Below are 22,763 nucleotides of genomic sequence, written 5' to 3' on the forward strand. Positions count from 1 at the left end.
GTGAATATTTGCAGTTCCCTACAGATGATGGTAAGAGGTTCCTCCCTCAATTTTTAAGCCTTTAGAAAGAATATTTAAATAACTTTTAAATCAGTTCATCCTTTTTTCTCACCACTTTTTTTTTATTACTCTCTCAAAACACTGTGCAGTTCTGAGGGACACAGCACTTTCCATAAACACCGTAGCTTCCGTAGCCAGGTAAATGAAGACAGCAATTTAGAGTTAAGAAAACAAAGAGGTAACTCAACCTCAAGAACATAAAAATGGCACCTAAAACTCAAGAATATAAGAAAGGTGATTCAAACTCCAAGTCAAGCCAAGCATACAGTTTTTTTGCCTGTACATGCTTAAGTATGCATCTTTAAAAGTACAGACATTTTCTTACAGCATCAGAAAACCATTATCATGCTGAAAAATTATTGATAATGCCCTGCTATTAGCCAATAATCAGTTCATATTAGAAATTCCTCCAACCGTTTCAAAGGTAATTTTTACAACTGGCATGTTAAAAATAGGAATCTAACAGCATCATATGCTGCCCTTAGTTCTTATGCCTCTTCTGTCTCTTTGAACCTAAAGGGACTATCACCACTTGTTCCTTTATTTTTATTCAGGCCACTGACCCATTGTGATGAAACCAGGTCACTTATCCCGTAGAATGTTCCACGTTTGAAATTTATCCTCTTGCTTCTTTGAAGTGTTATTAGAAAGCCATTTAAATGTGAATTCTTTTGCCCTCTTCACAAGTTTCTTTATATCCCTATTTCTCAGGAACTTTGAACACCTCTGTGGTTACTGGTGAAAGCCACGGTCAGAATTCTCTGGAGCAGGGTTTCCAAAACTTATCCAAAGACCTGGACTCTCCTCCAACCGTCTCCCAATTTGTCTCATATATTCTTTTCTTGTCCTCCCTTCACTCCACCCCATCCCTTATTCCTCTCAACCCATGACATCCAGCATGGCCTTTTCAAATGGCAGTCGACTCCTGTCTCCTAAAAACTTCTCCAATGAAAAAAAAAAAAACTTCTCCAATGATCACATTGGAATAAAAGCCGAAGATCCTAGAGTGATCGACCTGACTCCAACTAACCTGGTCTCTGTCCACCTCTCCAACTTCACTGCAACTCCCTTTTGGCTCCTCAAACACACAGAACTCTTTTCAGCTTCAAGCCTTCGCATTGCTTATTGATTCTACCTGGAATGCCTTTCCTTCTACAACTGCATGGCGTGCTGTGTACCTTCACTCAGGTCTCACCTCAAAAATAATCTCAGAAGGCCATACCTGGACGACCCAAAGCAAGCAACTATCCCCTATTCACGCCTTGTTTTAGCATTTCACCTTACTCATTTCCATTACAGTCCTCATCACATCTGTAACTGTCTAATTACTTATTTGCATGCTAGATTTTCTCTCATGAATTCATTTGTTTTCCTAAGACTTCTCACTACCTGATATTTCCTATGTATTAATTTGCTTATTTATTGCCTGTCCCTCTTCATTTGAGTGTAAGCACCGTGAGAGCAGGAAACTTCCCTGTCTTGTATCTCCAGTGCCTAGGACTGCGCCTGGCACACAGCAGTTGTTCAGTGAATCTTGCTACAGAAATAAATACCTAAAATAGCCAGATTGCTAATATATACAAGATAGGTTCCTAGACTGCAATATTTAGATGATTTTTACATTAAGTTAAAAATTACTATTGAGTATATGTATAAGAAGATCTAAGAGAACCTCACACTCTATATTTCTTAAAAATCAGGATTAAATAATATTTCTCATATTTTCTAACCATATATTTGAGGGAAAACCAATATTCTTTATCTTTGTAACCACCTATTTCTTATGTCTAGCAAACTCTAACAACAAAATGACTCATTTTCCCCTTGCTCCAAAGCTAATATGCTCTTATTACTTTATAAAAAAAGAACTCTATATGCATTATTGTAGATTCACTTAATTGATTTTTCACGTGCAGGCACTACTATAGCACAGTTGAACATTTACAGTACAGTCATTATGCAATTTATATATCAAGATAAAGGACATAATTTATTCAGTATTATCCTTGGTAATTATTATAGAGCATTTTAATTTTCAATATGTAAAGGCAAGTGTGTTCGCTGAATCCAACAAAAGAAAAATACACACTAATAGAGTAAATTAACATAATGGACTCTATGAATTAAGCTAATTACTTGTTTCTAAGTCTGCAACACAAAAACTAATGACATATAACAGATTAGAAAATTACCACTTTCATCACTGTTGACTGAAAATCACAAGCACAATTGCTTACATACTTCCATCAGTAACTTGAATCCTTCTCTTTTCTTGATTTCTTCTACTAGGTACCTAAAAAAAAAAAAAGTCACACAATCATTTTTATAATCTGAAGTCTAAAAATTCCATGACGATGACTAGCAAATGATAAGACTGTTATTTCTAAGGCAAGGACAAGGCCTAGAAATATGAGGCTTAGATATAAGTAAGGGTTCAGGTGTGTGCATACATGCAGATTTTGACAGATATTCCTGGACTTGCTACAATCTCCTGGGGTCTGAGTAAAAAGATACATTTTTTGATGATATGATGTCTGTCTCATATGTTAGCATCAGACTTTAACCCCATTGTGAAATCCAGACAAAGTAGATTGGATGCATATCTATGAACATGTGGGCTTCACATTCACATTCTAGATGGGTATTTAGCATAGTTACTTAAGTTACCTAGCTGGCTTGTGGAGAAAGTTTTTGGTGTGTAGTCCTGCTTATAATTTCATTCAAGATAAAACAAAGTTCAGCATCATCTTTTCCAAGTCAAGGACAGAGGAATGAAGAACTGATTACTGCTATCATGTTCAAGTAAGTTAGTTGTAGCCATTGGTAAAATGTCTACAAAGTCATTTTGAATATCAGGAAAAAGAGAATTATCATGCCATAAGCAAAGGGTAAAGATACATGAGATATAGAATATGATAGAAAAAAGACTAAAATAACATTGAAAATATAAAGTAAGTTAACACTGAGACCCTCCCCCTGGGACTGATTACTATTTATATAAAAAGAGAAGCCTAGTGAAATGGTTGGCCTTGAAAACTAGCAATTTGATCATGAACCTTGAAAACATTGTAAACTTGATTCATTTCAAATTTGGGGATCAAATATAAGAAAATGATCAGGGTGCTGAAAAAATGTACTTGCTAGCATATTTATTGTGATTTTATATGTAATAACAAAAAAGGGAAAGGAAAGCAAGAAGGAAGGAAGAAAGGGAGGGAGGGAGAGAGGGAGGGAGGAAAGAGCACCACACCCAGAAATGAGGACTGGCTTTGAAAACTACAGTCCAGTCATATGGAATTGAGGTACAACCATATGAAATACTATCGGTCACTAAATTACATTCAGTCAATTAACATTTAAGGACAATAAAAAATGCATTTCTTGGGCGTCAATTCCCTTACCTATAGAGCTGAAATAATACAATCTACTTTCCAGTCTCTAGAAGTTGTTGTAAAAAAAGGTTGTTGTAAGTGGGGTTGGTTATTATCATTATTTTCATTTGCTAAAAGCTATTCTAGAATGAAAATATGGAATACACCAGTTAACGGGACTCGGTTCTTTTATTTAAAGTATATTTTATTGATTATGTTGTTACAGTTGTCCCAATTTCTTTTCCCTTTGCACCCCTGGGACTCAGTTCTTTTTCCCCCAAACTTGTTTCATAGTTTTCACATAAGGCTAAATATTGCCATTTAAGCATATAGGTTATATCATCTTTGAATTACACAAAATCTTATAAAATTCTATCATTACTAACTAAATAATATAGACCCTTCATTTTGAGCAATAACGTTGTGACAAGACCCCCCTGCCACACACACACACACACACACACACACACACTCTCTCTCTCTCTCTCTCTTTCTCTCTCTCTCTCTCTCTCTCTCTCTCTCTCTCTCTCTCTCTCTCGCCAAGTATTTGAGATTTTACATACTCCTTTCCCTAAATATTTTTTCAGGAGGTGTTAATGTAGCTGTAAACTTAGGAACCTTTAGCACACTGCCTAACTTTCACACAAAATAACTCCAGTGGCTCATAAATATCAGAGAAGATGCTCAAGATCACTAGAAATCAAAGAAGTGTAAATTAAAACAATACTGAACCATGTTGCCTATGTGATAGTAAAAATAAATTTTAAGAGAGACAATACTTAATGCTAGTGAAAATGTTACAGAAAGCAGCTATAAACCTTTTAAAATTAATAATAGTCCTACCTTCTGGTGTAGCAAGCCACATTTGAGATGCTGATCTACCAGGAAAAAAACATCACTCCTAAAGATGATGTATGTATATGATATACATATACACATACATACATAAGCACATACATACATGTATACACACATTATTGTGTGTGTGTTCCATCAAAATAACTAGAAACAAGATTAATGTCCCGAAATTGGCAAACTGTAAAATACAATACATTATGGCAACGCAATGTAATATGATGGAGCTATTTAAAAAATGGATTATGTCTACTTCAATTACACCACAGGGATTTTTATGATGTATTGGTAAGAAGTAAAAGCAAAGTACTAAGAAATGTGGATAATAGGATTCTACTTTTTAAGAAATTGTAAGAAAGAAAAGCAAAAGTAATCCCTGCCCACAATTATATATGATCACGGAGTAAAGTACAGAAAGGTACAACTAACTTGTGAATGTTTACCTAAGAAAGGGGGAAAAGGATGCAACGAGGGAGGTAGAAATTATTAACTCTCTTTTTATATTTCTTTGCAAAGTGTCATAGATGTGGTTACTTGTGTGATTTTGAGAAGGTATTTAATAAAAGGTAAAATGTAAAGCACTAAACAAAACAGACATATACAATCCCTATACAAGGATAGCTTGTGAACCATATTTTTCTCACCTTCTCAGACAGAAATGTATAGCCAATCCATTAACTCAAAAACCAATGCCATCATGACTTCATCCTGGGGAGGCCTGCGCTAATCATGGACACCCTGAGGTTACAGAAGAGCTTCGTATCTCCAGAAATGCTCAGAATGATCACAGAAGATTCGAGTTGTGTGGCTCATTGACTTTGCGATCCAGCAAGCTTCCTAGGCTCCTTGAACCTGCCTCAGCTTCCTCATGCATGTAATGGAAATGTGAAACTAGATTGGTAAAATCCTTCCTAACAGAATATGACTGCATGAAACTTACAAACACCACCTGGAGTCTCACTTTAAGTATTTCTGTCAAACTGGCTAAAGCTGCTCCTGGGAGAAAGGCATCCTAAAACAGAGCTGAACCATTTCCATTAAAACTCTGCTTTTCCTAACCACGGGGACCTGGACTTGGTGTCAGGGTCAATGTCCTTACTTTAGTCACTCTCAGCGTCTACAAAGCCCAGCGTAACACTCCAACTGCATTGCAGGTAGAGGTGATCTGGGTGAAGAGTTGCTATTATAACAATAACAAAAAGTTTACCCCAAAGTTCCCGAACCATGCTCCATGACATACCAGGTCAATAGCTTTCACACATAAAAGGGTTTCATTGCCAAATACATTTGAGCAACACTGGGTATACCAGTTACGTTGCTGTTGTCCACAATTAGAAATATACTTGGCTTAATTTATAAGGACACTCATTGAACTGGTTAGACGATTCAATGCTGTCATCAAGAACTAGGCATTTTCTGTCATTTCAGCCTGCCAAACGCTCAGTGTTCAGTGAATTCTCTCATGTTCAACAAGATGTCTGCCACAGCTCCATACATCACCTCCTTGCACCACAGTGTCCCAAGAAGAAGGGGCTGGAGCAAGAGTATTTTCTCTTCATTTCTCTCTATTTACATAAGAATACTTTCCTCAGATGCCTTCACTGGATTCTTTCTATATCTTACTGACTGAAGCAGAGCCATATATCCAACCCTAAGCTAATTGCTGGCAATGGGGATTGGCTTGGACCAATGTTCCCAGCTGGGATATTGCTACCTAAACAAGATCAAGGTTCTGTTGGCAAGGAAAAGGGGAATATGGTTGGTGGGTGAACAATTAATGGTGTCTGCATACTTGTTAAAGCAAAGTTAAAAATATTTCTATATTACAAGCCCCCTCAGAGCTTTTAATGTGCTAATGAACAGTGAATCTCCAAGAGAAGAATAATACAGTAGTTAGCATTTCCCAAGCATATTTGATCATTAAAACATTTTGTGGGGAAGAACGTTTATTATGATGCTCTGGCAGTCTATTATCCCACAGAGCATAGTTTCAGAAATGCTAGTTTAGAAGTGCCTCATCTATAGGGTACTCTACCTCTTTTAAAAAAAATAAATCTTTAAATAAAATGAGTTTTGGGACGGAATCAAAATAATGTTTGAGTCACTTCTGCCTACATTCACAGGAATGATCCATTCCTCACTTTCTTTTTAATATATGGAAATAGTCTAGAGATGGAATACATTTTTTAAAACTATTCTTACCTAATGCCAACCCAAAGAAAAGATGTACATTGAGTTTTGGGACATAATGCAGGAATCATAAGCCACTGCTACCAAAAAGCATCCAGGTAACTAGGTTCAAAAAACAACAGTAGTTTCATAAAATTAATCACCATCCTTCCCACTAAGCCTAGCAAAAAGAAAAAAAGAGGTAAAAAAAAATACATCAGCAAGAGTTTTCACCAAACCTACTGGGCGAAAAACATTGTATTAAGGTTCTGGCTTGATTGTGAAGCATACATTTATGACAATCTTGCTCTAAAACACTTCCTCTTCCTTTGCATACAAATGTGCTTCTGACATGAGATACCCTCAGTTTCTCTGATTCATTAAATGGGTTTCCTATTATTGCATTTCACTTGTCCTTTCTGGAAACAGCCCTTCAAGGCCCTTTCTGAATTCACCAGACACTTAGTCTTCCTGGGGAACTCTGGACCAAGTTTCTCTCCCAGGCTCATCTCCTCATTTGAAATGTTTCTGATGCATGGAGTCTCATAGAACTCCTGGGAGTTTTTTCCATCTGCTTTCTGTATGCTCTGCCTTTATTAAGACATATCATATGGCTTGTGATTCATCACAAACACCTGCATACTACTTTCTACTGCAATTGTTAATGTTAAAAAATTTGCCAACATAAAAAAAATTAAAATGTTGGCCCTTTGTAGTCTTCTAGGCTCTCTTCCTCTTACCGCCTAGAGAAATGCACTAGCACCAAAATGCCATTGTGTAAACTGCTCACCTTTTCCATACTGACGACAATAAATCCCTCAGTATTCATGCAAGTTGGTGAAATAAATGTCATTGGAGAAATTACAGAGGTTGTGTGTCAGGGGGATAAATAAATGATACATTGGAGACCTAACAAAGAGCAGAATGGGCGTTCCCGAGCTGTTTGTTGTTGCTAAGATTTATGCACAGGACTTTTCTTACCCCTCAGTGAATACCCATTTAACCCAAGTGCCATAGCAAAGGCCTACAAGGTGCCCTCAGCAACGATTGCCCTTGTAAAACATTTCTGCCTTACTTAGTCCAAAATCAGAGATGCATAATCCCCTGCCCTGTGCTGGAGATGGTGATTTTAAACCTCAGCCCTCTGGGTTTCAATCAAATGGTGCTTTTGGTTCCCAATGCCACTGATTCTCAAACAACCCAAAGAGAAAGTAAGTTTTTAGTCATTCATGTTTCTTCTGAGAAATGGGCTGTCATCAACTAGAATAACAAGAGTCAAATGGAAATTAGGAAAGCTTTCAAAATCTTCCAGGCAACACGTTTCTTTTTTGCTGGATTTCTGACAATTGGTAAAATAGGAGTCATTGTCCTCTTGAAAAATGTCTGTTCTTGCTTTCCCAGAACAAGCTATCTGATCGGGGTGATGGCAGTCAATTGGTACACCAAAATCTGGTCCTTAAATCTTAGAGTCAATATAAAAATATCAAAACTAAACTTCATTCTGATTCATGAACATGAAAACTAACATTGGTTGTATGAGATCAGTGCAATCCTCATTGCAATAGAGTTGCACAGCTTTTCCAGTATTTAAGAGACCTGACCTAGGGCCTAGGGGAATGGATATCTTAGCTACATTAGGCTACTGATACTAGAGGTGCACCCCAAATAGAAACACGACCCTCATTCGCATCTTTACTTAGCTAGAGTTCTTATCTACTGAAGGATATTGTACTTCTTGGAAACAAAAGTGTTAGTCAGAAATTATAAAATTTATGCCAGGTAGAGCCTCATAACCACAAATGAGAATCACTTTTATTATGTAATATCTCAAGCAAGTGGTGTAGGGTCAGTGGGTTTGGTGGAAAATGGTATTTTAACTCTCACCAGTCAGTGGTTTGAACTGGTTATGATGGCTCTCATAATCAATGGTGTGCTAGAGCTAGATTGTACTGGCTAGTGAGAGCTAATTATTCAATATTCCTGAATTTTGTAAACCACAACTGTTGATAGCTTGCAATTTTCCATGATAGAAATTTACTCCATGGAAATTGGCAGATATTACAGACTGGGCCTTTTTCCTCCCGAGAGCCAGTTTACCTGAAGAGCACTACCCATGGGCTCAAGCGAATAGAATAGCTCCCAGAATTGAGAAAATGTTCCACTTTTCCTAGAGAGTAAAACCACAAACCAATCAACCGATTTAAAAGGACATAAAACCATGGAAATAAAGTTCTTATGTTACTATGTTAATATAATTCTTAATCCTAGAGAAGCTTTCTCTCAGTTTATAATTTTATATTCATGACAAGTGACATGTGTAAAAGGACTCAGCTTTAGCTTGGTATTGCGGGTGGGAAAACAGGACGACTTTTGCTCATTCCAGGAATAGAATGTTGGAGATCAAGGATGTGGAAAGTTAAGGGAAAAAAACTATTATGAGTAACAACATGAAAAAGGAGGGATTATTTTTCAAATAATTATATATAGGTCACAGAGTCTGCAGCTATGCTCACTGAAATGTTAATTCTATTCAATTCAACTTGACCAACATTTACAAACAAAGTGTTGTTGAATTGAATTGAAATGTTAACATTTATTCTCCTGATAATTTATCTGCAAAATTTAGAAGGTCTCCTTTGACTATAAATTAAATTCCACCCTGAGATGAATGTTAACTTTATAATAAATACATTCATCAAATATTTATATCTAGCCTGTTCTAAGACACCTGTTATTGAATTACTTAGCAGCTTGGATAAAATAATGCAGAGATTCTACCACACTTAAATAGGAAAAGAAAACATAAAAAAGAGAACAGAGATTTCTGAACTTTTATTTTAATTTAATGAGCAACTATCAATATTTATGGTAGAGAGATCCATTTTTTTCACCACTGCATAGTTATCTCTCTATTTCTCACCGGGGCACTTTAGCCCTACTTGTAATGAAGGCACACTGCTCAGTATATATTCTATAGGAGGAATTGACGGTCTCCCTAGTGCCAGGGGAAGGAGTGTGGTTCAGCATGACCAATGAGAGTATCACCTTTCCCTGGCAACAGTGACTGATTCAGAGATGGAGGCTTGCTTCACACAGAAATAATTTAAAATTTCTTCAGGGTTGTTGAGAGAGGAGAACTCTCTTCTTTTGACCTTGAACTTGAGCTTGGGCGGAGATAGATCTGATACTCCTGGAAGCTACCTTCCCACATAGGAATAAACCCAACAGGAAGGAAAGCAGACCTGTTAGATGGAGAGAAATTGAGGCCTGGTAGTACAGTATAAATCCCTAGAATAAGCCATTCCAGAAGTCATCACTACACTAGCTTATAAGTAACACGAGATAATAAATTATGTTTATTTGTTTATAATTCCTTGAGTGAAGGTTTCTGTCACTAAAAAAGGAGTTTCAACTGATACAATATTTACAGGTTTTCTTAACTACTTCTTAAACCATAATCACCAGAATCATTGACTTCTAACAGTTTTCTAAAAATGCCAAAGCCATCTCTTTACCTTTCCTTATATCCAAGCCATTTGCCATGGAACTTTGCAGTTCTTCCTGCAAAATGGCAGCATGTACTTTCTGCCTTTTGACATTGAACCTGGCCATGTGATTTGCTTTGGCCACTGGAAAGCTAGTAGATATGATACAATCAGGAGGTTAAAGTGGACTTGCCTTATTAGGCTTCTGCCAGCCACTTTATAAGAACATGCTCTGGCTAGCCTACTGATCCAAAGAAAATGAAAGAAATGTGGAGAGTAGACCCAGCCCCTCACCTTCCATTCCATAACCACTAACTGAGATAAAGCCACTCCAGCCAACTTGAAGACCTCTGAGAATAAACAATTGTTTTTATAAAGTACTGGGTTTTCTGACAATCTGCAGTGATGTTCAAAGCATCACTATTGCACAGTGTTGCACAGAGCACCCAGACCATTCCCCATATAGAAAAGAGAAAAATGGTTTTAAGTCTCTAAGGAAACACTTAAGGTTTTGCAAGTGAAATGTGAACAGGGAGTGAAGAAGGAGAGATTATCCAAACCAGAGATGGCAAACACTGATGCCTGTAGTAGCCAAGTAAGTAAAAAATAACTAAAACTCATAAAGCATGTAGTATATGCCAGGTACTGTTCTGACTGTTTACAAATAGCAAATCATTTAATTCTCATAACAGTTAGTTGAGTGAGAGGCTGTTTTTTTCTCCATGTTACTGGGATGAAGCTAAAGTACTGAAAGGTTAAGGAATTTTCCCAAGTCACATAGATTATAAATGAAAGAGCTAGCACCTCTATACTATAGTAAAATAGGGTATTCGTTTAATTAAAAAAAAACAAAACAGGAGGAAGTAGAGGGGTTAGTGTTCTCCAGACAGTCAGGCACCATGTTCAGCAGCTTGTCACCATGTGGGATAGAGAGCGTTCTGATCTTTCAATAGAAGCCAAAAATCTAGATTTTTAACAAACCTCCCCATTTTTAAATATTTTAAATGTTCTAATGTTTGATTTTTTTTAACACCATGAAAGTTAACCCTATGCCATTCAGGTCTAATAAATCGCATTTAAAACTAATTTGGCTGTGACCGGGCTAGTGGCGCCCACTGATTCAAGCTTAGTAGCAAAATCCAGTTCAGGTGGCAAATGCCCAGCACTTATATATCAGGAGCTTTTTTAATGTCTTTAAAAGTGGTTTCAAATGCCTTGACTCCAATGCTACACAAAGGAAAACAATCATGGGGCTTACACATCACCTTTACCTTTGTGCCTTTCCACTGGTCCCACAGACTGAAGACCTGTTGTTTGGGTCCTTGAAGTCACCATCTTATGACCTCTCTCACATATGGAAATCTGGGCCTGGTGTTCTCTTTGCCTAGATCATTCTTGTGTCTTAGTTGAATGTTATTTCCCACAGGAAGTCTCTGCCCATGACCCTTCTGAACATACCAGGGTACCCTCCTGAGTGGTCTGGAGTGCCATGTACCTTCCTCATCAAAAAGTAAGTTCACTTGTATTTTGTCTATTTTAGCACCTAAATGTATTTCTTACTAGTGCAGGATCCTGAAGGGCAGGAGGTAGGATTGCTTTGTTCATAATTCCTAACACATAGTAGATACTGGAAAAATGGCTATCAGATCAAAGAATGAATGCATAAATGAAATAACATATACAGACCTTGCAAATATTACTGTCATTTAGCCTATTACAGACATACATGGACACACACACGCACGTACCTAGATAAAGTAAGAGCATGATTCACTCTTTCTTCAAGGCCTAATGTGCCCAGGGCCTTCCAAGTCATCCAGAACTTGAATGCATCTGGTCTTCTGCTACATTGGATGGACTTGTCTCCTGTGTCATAGCTGATATCATAGAATTTATCCTGCTGGAAGAGGTAAGATGCCTTGGCAGAGTAGCATTTCTTAAGGAGATCCTGTTGAGGGAAGATGAAGAAGAAAGATTGAATGATTGTCCATTTTTAAAATACACTTGATTTTGCAAACAAACAGCCACAGACATAACCTGTATGATATTCTACTACTTTGTGCCAAATGTGTTTGGTCTCATTCTATGACTGCCCTACATCAGAAGCAATAGGTGTGTATTAACTTGAAGACACAGATTACCCATTGTGTTTCTAAAGAAACTCAGAGTTGAAAATGCTAAATCTATCCTCAACAATTTTACTGATGAGTACTCAGAAGCTTTGAAACAACCATGTCATTACCTGTATGATATCAACGTGGGCCAATTTCTCAAGATGAAAAATAAAATCTGTTTATTACTCACTCAAGGCTCCACAATGAAAAATATCCCTAACATATTGTACGTGCTTTATACAATTTCAAAGGCAAGAGGCTAGGCTTTTAAAACCTCTTCTTTTCAACTCATATCCATTTTGAAAAGGCCAGAAGTAACAATAACCCAGAGATTGAACAACAACAACAAAAAAAAAACCCTGAGGAAAGAGCTATGGAAGAGCTAAGCAAGTGTCAACAAGTTTTAATGACAACAAAATATCAACTACAGTTCCTAAGAGTTTTTTGAGGTTGGTCTCACATTGGTTTTATTTGCAACAAAATTTAATTTGCATTTATGACTCGTTAGTTCTTGTGAAGCAGTGGATGGCAATTCACCATGTGTATTACCATTCTAGAGTCTTAACTTTGACCTCAAATTGTTAGAGTTTAAGCCCTGTTGCCCTCAATGTCATTTGCTATTTACAAAATCTTCAATTTTCTAACCTGTGCTCCACAGCCCCCATAATTCCCTAAGCATCTTCATTCCTATTAGAACCATCTGTCTACCCCCCAGCCCCAGCATAACCAAACTACTCAATGTCCCTTACCACTAGCTCATGCCCCATCTGTATCTTCGCTCATGCCATTTGCTTGACCTTGTCTCTATTTTAAATAAACATGATACATTCAAAAGAATATGTGTAGTATATTTATATATTCTGAAGTTTACTAACACCAAGCATAGTCTTCTCTCTTTTAACAAGGCCTGCCCTTCCTTTGGGTCCCATCTCAAGTTCTGCTTCTCCTCCCACTTCTTTATCTGCTCATCCCATTGGACTCACTTCCTCTTTTTATACTTGGCTGCATTTGTTGGCTTTGCTCCCGCACTGCCCCGACTCAATGAGCAGTCTGCATGTATTCTCTCCTTGTGTGGCCACGCCCATTCTTGAAAGCAGGAATTGTTTCCTATCCTTGTCCACATCCATAAAGCTTAACACTGTGTTGGGCACAGAGGACCCTCACTAAGCAATTAGGGTGATTATGCCACTCCCATATTCCATACTTCTCTCACATTCCCCTGACAGGCAGTATGAACAGAATAAACACAGATATCTGAACTTCTCTTTTTTTTTCATCATCCAACTCTTAATGTAAAGCCATCATTGCTGTACTAGAAGCTATAGAGAAACTCCCCAGGAGTCATAGAAGTCCTAGAAAATGATCCCTTCTGAACAGAGATGTATAAGATGTTTTCATGTTACTGATCACCTTGTATTTAAAGAATAAAATTTCAAGGCATCACATCCCAAACAAAAACATGCACTTGCTACCTTAATAGCAATATTGTCTGTGTGGACACTAATTTGGATATCATGTGTTCCATTACCACAAAGCACAATTTTATACTATGTAAAAAATTATATATCAACTATAATCAAGAACCCCAAAATCCCACTCATCCATTATCCAAAATAAACTGAATATAAAATAATAATTAAAGGAATATTAGTAAGCTTTCAGCCTTTGATGGATCTTATTGGTAGACACTGCAGAAGAGCTGATTGCTCTGATCTGAATATTAAGGTAGAAAAAGCCCCTGACTCTTTAAGCTACTTTAATTCTATCAGCAATCTCTCGACTATAATCACAGCTGCCACCACTGCATCTCCCTACCCTCAAATGTCAGGGAATTTGGTTATTGTTTCCATAGCAACTACAGCCTGACCATGCTAACATTAAAAGGCCACTGCACATATTTTACAGACAAAGCCTACACACACACACACACATACACACACACACACACACACACACACATTTATACTTGCATCATGATTATAAATTTTCTTTCATCAACCATGAAAGATTCAAAAAAATTCCCAAAGCAGATGAACTTTAGACATGTCCTGGGCAAGTTTTGGTGACTTATGCTAGTGGTTGAAAGGGAGAGGAAGGTCATTTGTTATCAGAAGACAAATTGCATCACGGAGAAGAGCAGAGCTGAGAACACATATAGCAGAATGAGTAACTGTCCTGCAGTATTGACACTGTTAATTTCATTGCACTGAAAACTCTTCCTGCCTTGGGTAGCTTTCCATAAAGAACAACTGGAGGCTTGGGATTTTCTTTATTGAAAATAAATGAAAACTTTTCCCCCAAAGTTTTTGCTTTGCATTTTAGTTTATATTCTCATATTAAAATTGATGAGATGTGTTTTAAGATACACATCAACTCAGGGAAGATCTCTAGAGAAAACAATTTTGGAATAAGTAAAGGAAAAGTTAACATTTTTACATTTTAAGTGTAAATCACTTAATTTGTCATTATTGTACTATTTGAGAGAAGAACCATGTTTATCTTGCTCAACTTTATACACTTAATTCTAGCAGGACAATAAATACTAGTTATGTAAATTCCAGAGACAAATATGCAATGGGAATACCAATTGCATTATATTGTGATATCTCAGATAGTTTTCCTGAGTAGTAGACAATGCATGAGAATTTTCACAGTGGCAGGAAATGCAATCAAAGTAGCTTAAGCAAAAAAAAAAAGGACAAATTTTTATAGGCTCATATTTTTTTTTTAAATCCAGACATATAAAATCTCTAGGCACATTTGGAACCAGGATTAAATCTGCAATTTGCCTTTTTCCTCTTGTTTCGGTTACTTCTGTACTGGCCTCACTCCTACAGCAGAAAGCTGGTAAGAAGCCTGGGACCTGGGGCTTCCAGTGGGGGCCTGTGAGCACAGAAGGAGGCTCTGCTGGAGAGAGATGTGAAAGAAAAAAGAGGCAGACAGCCTCCGCTGTTGATGCTGCTACCCAAGCTGCAAGTCACCGTGGGCCTCCCAACCTCAATCTCTTGTGTGAACCTTCCGCTGCTTAAACCTAGCAGGAAGCCAATTAGTAAGGGAGCCTAGGAAATGTGGCAGGAGTCAGGCCCCCTTCACAGCAAAGCAGAGGAAGGCTAAAGAATGAATTATGCAGTAAAGAGAAACAGGCAAATGACAAGCAAACTGCATGAGTACGGAAACCATAACTTTCACTGCTGTGTTCATGACACCTAGCCCAGCACATAATAATAACAGCCAGAGCCAACATTTATCAAGTCCTTACTGTGTGTTAGGCATTATATATATGTATGGTTTCATTTAAATCTCAAGTAGTACTAATTTTGTCAATGTCAAGATACACGTCAAGAACCTGCAACACAGCAAAGTTTGGTGAATTACCTGAGATCATGTAGCTAGTAAAGTTGTAGGGCTGGGCTTCAAACCAAGGCCAAAGCTCTTGTACATTACATTCTATTCTCTCTGTAGTAAGCACTTAAATATGTGTGGAAGAGAGTGCCCATTAATGCTCATTAAGAGTTCTTAAAGAAAGAGATTGTTAAAATGGAAAATGGCAGCAGAGAACACATCAAACTAAAGGTCAAAGCAACTAACATTCCATTTCAGGCCCTTAAGTTTGCTCCTGTGAATATGACTTCAGTTCTTGCTAGTGGTACTATCTTGTCCATGAAGCATTTTGAGATTTTTCTAAATACTTGTGATTCTGGTGATATTTAAGGATATCACTAAAAACACATAATAAATCAGTAGGTGGTGTATTTTCCTTGTCAAGATTAGTCAAGTCATCTTTGATTTCTATAGGCCAGATCAGATTCTGTGGTGTCTTTCTGCAGAGTCAGTGACTACAAAGGCCTACTATAACTCCTCACTCCTTGTGATCACATTTTTCAGTTTATCAAACAAAAGCTACCAAGAACTCTTCCCATATGACTCTTCCCATATTCTGTCCCTTATCACTGTTGCTTACATGCAAGTCATTGTCTAAAGTCAATGTCCTAGGAAATGGGTATATTAGTCACATTTACACTAACTAATTCATTCCAAAATTATGTATTGAGGGCCTATTTTATAATAAGCATTACGATGCCAGGAGTTTGAGCATACAACTCCAATGGAAGCACCAAATATTTAGGCTAACATTTGTTGATTGAATGTGCAAAACTAAATTTAGGCTGTGAATAGCAGAAAGACTTGGTTGTAATCTAGGCTACAAAAGCAAGTTTTTAAAATGATTATACCTTCTGACATTAGCTTTATTTATTTCTTGAGCCAACATTTTGAGAGCCTTAATATATGCCAAGAGCTAAGCTAGGCGCTGGTGCTGTAGTGTCATTATCCTTAAGAAGTTTAAAATGGAGATAGGAACAGAAAAACAGGCAGAGTACAGTGCCAGAATCTGGGGAAGAACAAGATCTAAGAGAATGAAGAAGGGTCATCTTTCACTAACTTAGAGATGTTAGATAGGGTTCCTCAGAAGAAGAAATGTGTCACCTGAGAGCTGAAAGATAAAGAGTAGCTGAATAGGAGAAGAGGAGATAAAATTAATTCAGTGTCACTGGGACTAATAAATGAAGTAGAGTATAGCTAGGAAGGTTGTAAAGGTAAAAAATAGCCAAGACACTGAGGATCTTAACTGCCATGGCAAGAATGATTGGTCATGGAGTTTTCACGGGCTTGCACAGATATCGCCACTTAAACTTCATGATTGTTCTGGCAGAATAAAGAGAGAATTGGCAGATGTGGATACTGCTTTTGATTTATCCATTTGGTGTCAGAGCTCAAAGAAAGTCACTTAACAGCTTGGGCTTCATTTTTCTAATGGACCTAATGGAGCTAATACTTGCTCTACTTACCATACAGAACTACTTGGAAAACTTAGTGAAATAATGTTAACTGGGAATACTGCTAAGTCTTTGACCAAAATCCTTCCTACCACTCCTCTCCTGCATATTCCTGTACTCCTGACCCCTCTCAGCTGTCACCACCCATTTTTCCTTAGATTTACATCTCTCCCAGGGCGAACTGTAGAATAGGATGCCCGTTCTAGACTTCATCACTGTTCATGAAATAAGAATATCATATCTCTCACCAAACTCCCCTTTTTTAATGCACCATGTTGATAGAATGTATTAAAGTGATGATAAGAAGTCTTAGAGCATAGGAAGAATTATTCATGATCTTTATCCTCCAAGTGGAGCTAATCCTGACCTTGTTTACCCTGTCACACTTGATGGTCTTCTAAGTCTCAGCGGTTGGTATGGAAGACACAGAAAGCAGAGTATGCAATGAGAGTGGCCAAGGGCAAGCCATAGGTGGACTGAGAGCTAGTGAGCCATCAAATGACCAGGTGTAATTCATCTAGTTGTCTTCAGTTTCCTTATTCAGACAGGGGGGGAAGGATATGGTGAGTGACTTCTGAGTAGTCAGTGGGGGGTGAAGGAAATAGAGTAAACAAATGATAATAATGCCAGTGTTATTTTCCCCAAAGGACACAAATCAAACTGAACCATGGAAAAGGTCAGGATATGAGGCTGAGTCATGAATACTCTGAAAAGAAAGGAAGAGAGAGAGAGAGAGAAGAGGGGAATGGAGGGTAGAAGCAAGGAGGGAGAGAGGGAGGAAAGGAGGGAGGAAAGGAAGAAGGGAAAAGGAAGAGAGGGAGGGAGGAAGGAAATGTCCAAAGCTGATTTGCCTTGGGGATTTTTGTTGACCCTCCCCTTTCCCTTTCCCTATCACCCAGGCTTCCACCTTTTGGACATCTTCTCGCTGTGTTTCTGCATTGCATCCTATGGAAGTTCATCTGCAATCCAAAGCACATGTCCTTTCATGTGCAGATTCTTTACACCACTTTCATTTTTCTGATGGCATGTTTTGACCCCTCTTTTTAGTATTTATTGATTTAATTCATTCCCTTCTGGTTTTAGTTTTTTTCATTCTCTGTCGAAGCAGAAAATTGTTAAAATCATCTGGTGTTATATCCAGTTTGAGAGAAAGATTATTTTTTGATGACGGACCACAGTTTGTCTTTGAACTCTCCACCAAACCTGCTGCATATGCCTTCTCCTCTGCCCCCTGAAAGGCTAGTTTCAGACACTCATGCGTCATTGTGCTTCTGTGTCTGCAGGAGGCTCACATCCTGACACTTAGGCTTTCATGACCAGTTCTGGATCTTTTTTTGGTCCACCGATTTGACTTTCTTTCCTATTCATCATTGGTAATCACCTAGAAATCAACCTCTGCCTATGCTTCCAATTCATTCTCCAATTCTCACCGCCCTCCTTTCCCTCTCACTTCTTATCTTCTGGAAGACGTTAGGTATAGAAGTTTGCTGCTACTTCAGGGGCTTGTGCTTGAACCTCTGAAGAACTGGTGAGCAGTCTGCCCTGCTCTCTTCTGCCATGCAGTGACGTACCTGAGCTTGTTGCCTTGCCATTTCAACATCTCTCTTTGTAAAAAGTTCACGTCAGCCTCCCTTGTCTCAAAAGATGGCCATCTTGTTGGCTCTCTTTGCACACTTGCTCAATGGATGGCCTGATTCTAGCTGTTTCCAGAAAGTTTCCAGGTGCTATGTACTAGAGTTCCAGGAAAACAATATTGTGATTTCCACTCCTGCTTCATTCAGTTCTTATCCATAATGCTTTTAAATAGACAGCACTCTGTGAAGCATGTTCCTTGAGGAAACATCGTTTTACTGATGATGTTTTGAAAAGGAAGTTTTACATGATATATATCTTGTATTTGTCTTCCTCCTTTGGGCTGCTTTTTTTTTTTTTTTTTTTTTATTGCTAGGTTACTTTTCATAGCTGAGTTCCATCACTCCTTTCTTTAATGCATTTGAGGTATTTTTAATATCAGCACTCTTCTACTGCGTGTATTTTTCTAGGTCAGCAAACAGGTCCTACAAGTCTGGGCCCTAGCTCAAGGGAGGAGTGGCACCAAGGGGTGCTGCATGAACCCTGGGCACAGCTCTTCAGGTCCATCATCCCTGGTGAGTCTATAGCTGAGGAAACTCTAGGCCTCTCAAGGCCACAGGCTCTCAGGCTCACCACCCTTCTGCATTTGCCTCCCTAGTGCTCCTCCGCCTCGTTGCTCCATAGCCAATTTACACCAAAAAGGCAGGAAGAAAGAGCAGCCCTTCAGCGCATGTGCATGAACAGAGATATTAATGTAGAGGTGAAGAGGAAGGAGGGGAGGGCCTCGTTCCCCTGGGGTCAGAGCCAGTGAGCCTGGGATCATGTTAGCTTTCTGTAGGGGAGTTTTCACATTACCATAACATGAACTGCTATGAAATCATAGGGTCTGAAGATTTCATATAATCTGTGAAAAGCACTGACTATCCTGGAATATTTGAGCACTTGGTATTAATACGAATGCCTCACTTCTACCTCTGGAAAGCCTTCAGGAAAATTCCAGAAAATTTTGTTGAGTTCTAGGCCTAGGGACCTGGTAGGGATGTTCAGAGAACTAACAGAGTACTGTAGTGCTCAACTCTAGATACTGTGTTTTCTTCTGAAGTGTAAATCTTCCTTAAATACCCCTAATTAAGACTTAGAATGAGCTGATTTGAAAATAAGAAAACTGAGGTAAAATGTATTTTTAAGAAATGCAGCTTAAGTTTAAGCAGCGATGGTACTTAGAAGAGAGGATATGTAAGTGCTTCTATAAATACATAAGAAACATTTGATAGTGCAGAAATTACTACAATACCACTTCATGTCCTACAAGCATTTAAAAATAGTGCAATTGGGCTTCTGTCTTAGAACAGATGAAGATTTCCCAATTTTCTCTAGACAAATACCAACATAACATACTTTCTCCACTAAAGATATTCTAAAACAGTATTTTTCAAACTTTGACTATAACTCATAGTAAAAAGTTATTTTTAAATAGTAACAGAATCCACCCTAATATACATGAAACAGAAATAAAAGCTTAATGGAATAGTATTCATCATTAGTACTTGAATTGCATACTGATATTTTCTCTTCCATTCTATTTGGACTGTTCATTAAAAAAGAAAATGAAAAGTTTATTTGACTTACAATTGACCATATAACTCAAGACCAATTAGTATGCTGGTTCTTAACTCTTGCCAATATTAGAATTATCTGAAGAATCTAGAGAAAAAAAATACCAATGAAGAGCTCTTACTAGACCAAAAGATCAGAACCACTGGTATGGGATAAGGGCAATTCTTTTAAAGCTTCTGAGGTGATTCTAATGTGCAGCCAGCATTGAAAACTACCGCTCTGATGCTTTCAGCCTGACACTGAAAAATCCTGGTCTAGAAGTTTCAGTCAGCATCACATTCATGGTGAGATTAAACAACTCTGAAGCGGTGCGTTTTTCACAAGAGGATATAAACCAAGGTGATTTTCTGACTCTGTGTATGTGTTACTAGTGAACTTCTATCAAACTTTTATTTGTGTGTGAATATAAGTAAAAAATAACTTTTTTCTATGCATCTAAATAAAGAAAATATAAGTGGGATACAGATAATGCTAGAGTTTTAATCATCTATGAAACATGTCCAAAGATTGTGGCATGGATGTGATGTGCAAAAAGACCCCCACAACCCTAATCTATTAAATCTATTTAATGTCCTATGTATCTGTGATACAGATCAAAGCATTATTTTATTTTCAATATTTAATCATTTTAATACAGATATAAGTAAACTTTGCTCACTCAGCTCTAATGGAAGGAACTGTATAGTCTTTGCTCTTCCTGCATTACTTCCAAACCTGAGTTCCTATGATTCTATCATACATACATTAATTTACAACCTGTTTTGTGCCAAAGGGACTTAAAGCAACTTATAAAAATAGAATGTGGTGGGATTAGGATAGAAAAGGAGAAAATGGAGACAACAAGGAAGGAGTAGGCAGGAGAGACGAGGGGGATGGGGAAGGTGGGGGAGTTGGGGAAAGAAAAAGGAAGAGGAAGAGGAGAAGAAAAGATGAAATCAAGGCCAAGAGAAAAATGTGATGGGGAAATACAGCAAAGCCTGGAGTGATTTCTATGCCCAGACGGCATGCTAGAAGGAGGGCGGAAGGGGATAGATTATTTGCCGGTTTCTTGGTACGCCTGGTAATGTGTGCACAGCAAAAACACCCAGTAGTTATGAGCTGCTTCTGAGCTCTGAGCATTTACTGTATAACTGTCAAGTATATCATTTCACCTCCTCATAGCTCTATTTCATTCATCTGTAAATTGAAGATAACCGTACTGCATGGCAGCCCACCTCCTGTGATAAGTATTTGTGGCACAAGGTTTAAGTGAATGTTTGTAAAAAAATATTCATTAACACAGGACATACTTCTTCTTCTAGATGGCTTACTTGCATCTCTCATAATAGATGAGCAGACATAAGGTAACAGTGTCTTTCAATTGGACAAAACAGGCACAGAGCAAGTGTGCTGCCTTGGACTGAGGCTAGAAGAGCCATTCTACACCAGGGGCACAATATTTAACAAAATCAATCTATGTCTCCAGCTTATTGTGGTACAGTTAACAGGAGCCTAGTTTCTCTTCAAATGGAATTTTACACATTCAGCAGCAAGGCCACTGGCCTACATTTCTTGGAGTTTGAGCATTCTCCAGAGGTCTGTCCTCTGAGGCTTAGAGTATAGCTAAGAGATGGATTTTATACCAGGGAAAAATGCTGTACAGGAAGGCAATTTCTGAAGCCCAAGTTCCCTGCTTTTCTTTGTATAAATTCCTTTAAAGAGTTGTTGGAAATTGTTGCTATTACCGTAACCATGGGGAATCCTACTTAAAACTGGCCTTAAATAACAGATCAAAATGAATCAGGAAGCACTTGGTAAAACCCTTGAAGAGGACACAAGAGGTACTAGACAAAAACGTTATTTTCAAAGACTCCTAATAAAAATATAGAAATATGCTAAAATGACAAAGAATTTTTCCACTATACAAATGGACATTTGTCCAGACAGAAGAATCCGTGCCTCCACATGCAGCTCACTCCTCGATCTGGACATAAAGAGGAAAAAAATAAATTACATTCACTAAGTGCCAACTACATGGTTGGCACTGCACTACACGATTTTGACTATGATCTCTTTTAATGTCATAGTAGATCTTTGAAATAGGAAATGTCTCCTTTTTGCAAATAAAATAACTGCAGTTCAGAAAAGTTAAGCAACTTGTCAAAGTCACACAGGGCAGTCTTAAGCAGAAGCAGAATATGAACACGAGTCTTGTCATGCTTCCCGGTCCATCGGTGTATTTACCCACTGAGAAACCACGTTTAATCCTAGAATTTCCTAGTTTAAACTGTGACCCTGTGACTGAGGAAGGCAAAGCCCTCACCTCTGGGTGCTGTAAAACACAAATGAGCAAACAATTTCTGTAAAGGGCCAGTTAGTGAATATTTCCAGCTTTGTAAGCAAGCCATTCAATCTGTGACACAGCTACTCAACTCCGCGGCCGTAGCACAGAAACAGCCATAGAGGATGCTTAAATGAATGGGCATGGCTGTGTTCCAATAAAACTTTATTTACAAAAACAGGTGTCATGCTGGATTTAGCCCAAGGGCTATACTTTGCAGACTCCTATTCTGAGACATATGTATCAGGAGACACACTCAATAAGACAACCAGTTTTTCAAGTCTGTAGGGGTAGGAAGAGTGAAACATTTACCCAAAGGTCCCACCCATTGTCTTCCATTTTTATTGAGGCAAGCTTTTAATCCT

General features: G+C 38.0%; 1 protein-coding gene across 1 annotated transcript in view; it reads right to left on the bottom strand.

Annotated features, from left to right (window-relative positions):
- The window catches only part of GADL1 (GAD like acidic amino acid decarboxylase 1), a 145,920-nt gene that overhangs the window by 66,705 nt on the left and 56,452 nt on the right, over positions 1–22,763 (bottom strand). Inside the window, exons 12-13 of the mRNA XM_090284950.1 lie at positions 11,689–11,888; positions 2,302–2,353 (exon numbers count right to left, since the gene is read on the bottom strand). Of these exons, the coding sequence (XP_090141076.1) occupies positions 2,302–2,353; positions 11,689–11,888 (252 nt within the window). The remainder of the gene's footprint in view (positions 1–2,301; positions 2,354–11,688; positions 11,889–22,763) is intronic.

This window comes from Furipterus horrens, unplaced genomic scaffold (assembly GCF_987537825.1).
Source record: "Furipterus horrens unplaced genomic scaffold, mFurHor1.1.pri manual_scaffold_7, whole genome shotgun sequence".
Classification (NCBI taxonomy): Eukaryota; Metazoa; Chordata; class Mammalia; order Chiroptera; family Furipteridae; genus Furipterus; species Furipterus horrens.